The sequence below is a fragment of the Macrotis lagotis genome, chromosome 1 (assembly GCF_037893015.1).
Source record: "Macrotis lagotis isolate mMagLag1 chromosome 1, bilby.v1.9.chrom.fasta, whole genome shotgun sequence".
In the NCBI taxonomy this organism is placed as follows: domain Eukaryota; kingdom Metazoa; phylum Chordata; class Mammalia; order Peramelemorphia; family Peramelidae; genus Macrotis; species Macrotis lagotis.
Genome location: NC_133658.1, coordinates 413,008,689 through 413,015,926, shown reverse-complemented (window position 1 = coordinate 413,015,926; position 7,238 = coordinate 413,008,689). Strand labels below are relative to the sequence as shown.

Sequence of the window (7,238 nt, the reverse complement as noted above, 5' to 3'; positions counted from 1 at the left end):
AGGAGGAGGCGGAGGAGGCGGAGGAGGAGGAGGCTGCAGCAGCGCATAAAGGGGCCGCCGCCGGGTGATGCGGCGCTCGCTCCGGTAGCGCCCCAGAGCTGAGTCCGGGGACCCGCCGGAGGGTGTCCGCGGCCTCCCCGCCCGGGCCGCCGCCGGCCCCTCTCCTCCGGGCCGGTGCCGCTCCCCGCCCCCGACCCCCCCGTTCTCGCCCCCTTCCCTCGCTCCCTCCAGGGCCAGAAGTCTCCGCGGCCTAGCGCCCCCTCCTCCCCTCCCCGCCCCGTCCCTCTCCCCATCCCCGTCCTCGCCCCGGGCCGCCGCCGCCGCCTCACACAATGGCTCTGAAGAGAATCCACAAGGTAAGGGCCGGGCCCGAGGCAGGGGGGCCGCCCAGCCCGGCGCTCCGGCTTCCTCCCCCACTCCCAGTGATGGCGCCCGGAGAGGCCCGGCGCCCCCGGCTCGGGCGCCCCGCTCCCGGGCCAGCCTCCCCGCCCCCACCCGCGCCGCGGCGCCTCGGGGCTATTGTCCCGTAGGAGGCCGGAGAGGAAGCGCGGGGTCGGGAAGCGGCCTCTTCCTTCCCCCTCGCCCGCCTCCTCCAGGCCCTCCGAGGTGGGCCCGGCCGGATCCGGGCCTCGAGGAGAGAAACGAAGGAACCAGCTTCCCCGCCCTGCCGGGAGGAGGCCGGGCCTCACCCGCACACTCGGGGGCTCTGACACAAACTGGTAGTTATGGAGGAAATGATGCGCTTTATCGGAGAGGGGGACTGGAGGCAGCGCCGCTTTATTCCCTTTAGGTCGCCATGTGTATAGTCAGCAGCCTCCATTTCAGTTCGAAGTAGAACGACTGCTCTAAGATTTTAAGTTGAAAAGGAGAAGGAAACCTCCAGACATCTAAAGTTAGTCAAGGAATTTTGCAGAACAACTTCCAAAAGTGATTTTGCATTTCCATGGAATGTAGTCATTTTTGTTAAGTTTGTATTATTACTCTTCTTCCCTTTTATGATTGGACTATATTTTCTTGGGTCAGCTTTCCATTAATTACTTCGAGGTAGATTCTAAAAGTTTAGGGGATGACAGTTTGAGGGTAAGAAGTTTTTCCCGTTGACAAAAGAACCAAAAGTGAAGCGTGAAACTATACTGTTTGTTGCTGCTACTGTGTTATGACTCCTCTGTACCATTTGGCAAAGATTATTTTCTTAGAAATAATAAGGCACCTGTAGTAACCTTGATTTTGTGCCTCAGTTAAATACTTAGTATCTTTTCATTAAGAGACCCGGTGAAGGATACATGGTATTTAAGATGTAAACTACTTTGAGAAGACTTTGTGTACATATTTTTAAATGTAACTAAAAATCTAACTCTCAGATCCTAGGTCTGATAGTATCTGGTTTTCCTTAAGTAGATTAGAATTGTCTGCTGGTCTTCCCTGGTCTCTAACTGTTTACAGTGAATGAAGAAACAAACTAGTTTTGGATAAGCAAAGATCTCTTGAGTAACTTCAATTTTTCATTGTTTAAACTAATAAACATTAGGCTATTCAGCTTTATTCTTTTTTATTTCCACTATGGTATGCTTTTTAACTCAATAAAAAAATAAAGACTTTCACTGAATCTGAATTGAAAGAGAATTTTGCTCATCTGGCCCAATGTTTGCTAGGCAGCCTGAAGTATTCTTGGACTTAAAACTTTTTAAACTTAGTTTTGGAGCTGGAAAGGACTGCAGATCATCTGCAACTCTTTTATTTTTCCACTGAAAAAACTGAGGCCAGAGAAGTGTTAAGTAGTTTACCTAAGGTCACATGAGCAAATAAATGGCTTGAACCTGACTCTTTACCTTCAAACTTGTTATATTAAGCTTTTATGTGGCTTCTTTAGCTCTCATTCCCAATAATTAGTCTTGAGTTTTTTAACTTTAATATACATGAAAGCTGACATTAGATATTCATCTGATTATATCTGAGAGTGTGATGTAGACATTCTAATATGCCGTATCTCAGTATTCATTAATACCGTTCAGCTGTACATCAGTTATCTGACAACTGTCAAAGGAATATTCATCAAATATACTCAAGAATCCCAACACTCCATTTGAACAATTTTGACGAAATTCATCTAAAAAACACCATTCTTTGTCCTCTTAACAGAATGTCCTAAATATAACCTGCCTTTTCTTAACGATTCAGGGGCATTATTATTGCATTGTGCTATTTAGAAGCTTTTTTAAAAAAAATTTCGGATTATTATATTTGTAGCGGTTTTAGTCTCCTTTCAGTTCATACACTTGGTACCTGCTATATGCAAGGTCCTCTGTCCTTTTTAATCCTTCTGTGACTTCCTGTTGGTTGCAATCATTTCTTCCTCTAGCATTTCCATTTCATTTTCGTTTTCAAAGCTTCAGAGGCTTGAGAAACCCGATCACACTTCTTAGAATAGTATCAATGATAGGCACATGCTTTGGTACCCAACTTTGAACTTCCATCTTAACTTAGAGGGTGTTTGAAGGTGTGCAGATAATCAACAAACATGTATTAAGCACTCACAGTGAGCCACCTAATGTACCGGATAGCAATGCAAAGAATGAAAGAATTTCTTACTCCAAAAGTGATGAGTGAACTCTTATTAAAGATATTGTTGTTGAAAGTAATTTTGAAAATTTAGTATTACTAACTATATATTTTACTTTGTTTTGTGAAGAGTAGAAAGTTGACCCAGTGAAGCTGGAAAGGACCGCTTTAGTGAGGTCCAAGAAAAGCTAAAGTAAATCACCAAACTGAATTTTTAAAATGTTTTTGTACTACTTGAAATTAAAGCTATACTAATTAACATGGGGTGTAATACTTTTAAAATATTAAGTAGAGATGGTTTGACATCATGAATAGAAAACTCCAAATTAATAAACTATTATTATTATTATTATTATTATTATTATTATTATTGAGTACTATTTCTAGTTATAGTTTTGTTTTTAAATTAGGAACTATGCAGTGCAATGAAAAGAACACTGATTTTAGACACAAAGTTTGGATTCAAATCCTTCTACTTTTCACTGGTCTTATTCTGAGTAATTCAGTCCCTGGGCTTCCATTTTCTCATCTATAAAATGGTGGGTAGGGGGGGAGAAATAGAATTGAACTAGACAAGTTTATAAGGCTCCTTTCAGCCCTAAAGTCATCTGTGAACAGTATTTGACTGATAAAACAATTGGTGACTTTTAAGAGATAGTACCTCAAGAAAAGAGAATATAATATGAATAGATGAGGGGTTTGGCTTCAGTAAGTAGCATTATGAATAATTGTTCTTGAAATCTGTTCTTTTATGAATTGGGGATGAAAGTATAACTAGTGGTTTTTGGAGGGTTTTAAACATTTTAGCCATATTTTTAACCTTTTAAAACATATTAGTTTGACCATTAGACAGGATTTTAAAATTGTTTAATTGACATGGGCTTTAGTTTGTTTTGTTTTGTTTTGTTTTGTTTTGCAAGGCAGTGGGGTTAAGTGTCTGAGGCCAGACGCTGGTGCCACCTAGCTGCCCCTGGGCTTTAGTTTTAATGCCTTTATCATGGTTTACTAAATTGAGCTAGAAACACTGATCTGATATAATGTAAAAGTTTACATGTTTTTTAACTTTCATCATTATCTCCATTTCACATTATAATTATGTATTCTTTTTTTTTTTAATTAAGGTAGTGGGATTAAGTGACTTGCCAAAGATCACACAGCTAGACAATTATTAAGTGTCTGAGGCTGGATTTTAACTCGGGTCCTCCTGATGATTCCAGGACTGGTGCTCTTGTCCACTGCCCCACCTAACTGCCCTATAATTATATACTCTTAACAGAGAGTCGAAGATTTTATGAGTTGGAGGCTACCGTAACTGGTCTTGGTCTGGCTCTTTCAAAGGATGTGGAAATGTTGTGACCTATTGAAATACTTCAGTGGATCCATATCTGCATCACTTGTGGTTCTCTGAATCTTTACCTGTTACCTGTATTCTTCATACACTGAAAAGTCTTCTCTGATTCCTAATATTTTTGTAGATAGTGTTGCGTTGCTTGGAGCATACCACCTCCTTTCCAATTGTCCTTGTCCTTCATACTTCACACATTTGTGCATAAAAGTTGGTAATGTCCTTTAGTCTGCTTAACCCCACCACTGGTTAACTAGTGGTGAAGTGGTTAGAAATAGGCCTGGAATCGGAAAAACCTGAGTTCAGAGTTCAGATTTAACCTGAGGCACTTACTGTGTGACACTGAGCAAGTCACTTAACTTCTGTTTGTCTTAGTTTCCTCAAATGTAATGTGGGGAATAATATGGTTGTCACGTGGATCAAAGCAGATATTTGTAAAAAGTGCTTACTTTTGAGGTAGTTAAGTAGTGAAGTAGATAGAGGACCAGCCCTGGAGTTTGGATGACCTGAGTTCAAATCCTCCCTCATACACTTTATAATTACCTAGATGTGTGACCTTGGGCAAGCCACTTAACCCTATTATTGCCTTGCAAAAAACCCCCAAAAAGCAAAAAAAAAAACCCCAGAAAAAAATGCTTATTTAGCTCAGTGCTTGACATATAATAGGAATTCTATAAATGCTTATTCCTTTCCACCCATGTCTTATCCTGTAGTTCTGATTCTTGGGAGAGGAGATCCTGATGCTCTAGGTCATTGTAACATCATTAGGAGAATGTTGGTATTAAAGATGGTCTTTTTTAAAGATAAGTGTAAGAAATGTATTGTTAAAAAGTAGTTTATAATGCTAGGTAGAGTTGTTAGTGCTCATTGTTCTGTCCTGGAAGTACTGCTGTAATTTTTTGAATTACAGAAGAATAGATAGACTCTTTCTATAAGAATTCAGTGAATAATTTTTTTTCTTAAATAGTAGTTTTCTGATACATTTACAATGTGACTTATGGTTCCCTTCCTTCAAGAACTCAGCTATTATTTAAATACAAGTCCACCTGTTATTTTTTATTTGGAGCACATCATTCTGTGTTATACTGCTTTGTGTAAATGCTATTGACTGGGAGTGAGGGATTACTAGAAAACCAGAAACAGACCAGCTTATATTGGAATTGGGCAGATCCAAATGCTTCAATTTTTTGGTCAAGAGTTTAAATTTTAACTTTAGTATAGCATATGGGTTGTTTCCAAGATAATGAACCCCAATGAACTCTGTTGTTAGGAACCACTGACTCTGCACTTGGAGTAGGAAGGAATCTTCTAGCATTGCAATAGGAGGGATGTGGTCCTTATTGAACAAGTTGAATTTAGGGCAGATTTTCTTCAGGAAAAAAATAGGTAGTTAGGTTCCCCCCCACTAATCTGTAAAAATGCATTTAACATATATCTCAATTATAACTTTTTATACATCAGCCTTTAGTTTGTGACTGGTCCAGAAAAGTCAGTTCTTGCCAAACTGGTTATCACTGATTATTACTGAATGTCCCGTGACAATAACTTTAGTTGAACCAGTGAAGCTGGTAGAGAGAGAGTGACTGTGTGTGTGTGTGTGTGTGTGTGTGTGTGTGTGTGTAAGGCAGTAGGATTAAGGGATTTACCTAAGGTCATATAGCTAGGTAGTTATTAAGTGTCTGAGGTCACACTTGAACTCAGGTCTTCCTGATTCCAGGGCCGGTACTCTATCCACTGCACCACCTAGTACCCCTGGGTAGAATCTTAGAAATTGACATCTCAACATTCATGTACTTTTCCCCCAGAACTACTAATTAGAAATAAGTATTAAATTGTAATGGTGCTCAAAAAAATATTTAATGCAAAAGGTAATTGTTTCCCCTTTTACTATAAAGGTAAAGACCCTGCCAAACAAATGTATTCTCTTCTTAACTAAATTTAGTTACAATTCTAAAATCTAGTATATTGTTTCTTGGGGTGGAAAATACTTTCCCTTAGTGGTGAGCAAGGTGTATAAGTAGCAAAAAAAAGTTTAATCTGTAAATACGATCACCACCCCAATATATAGGAGAAGATTGTTAAGAAACTTAAGAGCTTCTGTTTAATTTTCATGGCTTCAACTTTCATGATTGTGATGGTATGATTGAATGTTACAATTAATTGGAATGGAAAGTGCAAGTTAAATTTCAGTGATGATTTTTTTTCAGGTTATGAATACTCTCATAAAAAGGCTGGTTGAGTTAGTGGATAGAGTGCTGGCCCTGGAGTTAGGGGGAATCTGAGTTCTTATATGACCTCAAATTCTTAATAATTATTAGCTGTGTGACCTTGGGCAAGTCACTTAATCTCCCCCCCCCATTGCCTTGCAAAAACAAACCAAGAAAAAAGACTGCTTGATAGACATGGGACACCTCCCAAGACTCCATCTTTATCTTCAAGGATGCTAAATTAGTCATTATAACAGCTTAGAACCAAGAATAACTCAGAGATTATATAATTCAGACTTTATTTATACTGGTGAAGTGATTTGATTCACACTATATTAATTGTTAGTGGTAGAGGGAGGAACAGAATAACACAGGACCTTTGACTCTCAGATATGGGTTCTTTCTACTATATTGACCTGCCGCTGTTTGAAGCTGTGACTGTTAGAATTTTGATTTGTTTTCTTTGCACTTAATTGTTTTTCACTTTGTGCAAAATTTCTTGGTTTTGAATTACTATGAGTGCACTTCCTATGTATCTTGAGGTAAAATCATATAAGATTCATCTAAGCTTTAATTAGGTGAATTAGTAGGATAGCCTATTCTTGAAACAGGTAATATGACTTGTTTCATTTTCTATGTTAAGTAGAAATACTAAATTTCAACTGAAAGAATTTTCTATTTCAAGGCAATATTTATGAGCAACTTTGAAATTTTGAATTAGTAGAATGGACATAGTAGTTTCATAGTAATATACTTCAACAATAATTTATTAGGTGACTATTACATGGAAGGTATGGGGAGTTCCTAGCAGTATAAATTTCCTGCTAAAGGAATTTATGCTCTACTAGGGGGTTCACAATTTAGGGACAAATAAATATATACAGGGTTACATAACATACAAAATAATCTGGATCAGGAAAAACATTTATTAGGAGGAGGCAAGCATTAAATAATAGTTGAAAAAATAGCCCTGTAGTACCTATTCAGAAGGGAAAGAGTTCATTAAACTCTTAATGTTTTTGTTGAAATCTCTGACTTTCACTTGTTTTTACAGTATGCACAGCTTTTGATCACTTTAGATTCTCTTGTAATGAACTCCTACTTGTGTGTTCCTCTCTGTAGAAGCA

The 7,238-nt window shown here is 39.0% G+C and overlaps 1 protein-coding gene across 1 annotated transcript in view; it reads left to right on the top strand.

Annotated features, from left to right (window-relative positions):
• Positions 1-229: 229 nt before the first annotated feature.
• UBE2D2 (ubiquitin conjugating enzyme E2 D2) overlaps positions 230-7,238 on the top strand; it is a 41,326-nt gene continuing 34,317 nt past the window's right edge. Inside the window, exon 1 of the mRNA XM_074212875.1 lies at positions 230-356. Within this exon, the coding sequence (XP_074068976.1) occupies positions 333-356 (24 nt within the window). The 5' untranslated portion in view covers positions 230-332. The remainder of the gene's footprint in view (positions 357-7,238) is intronic.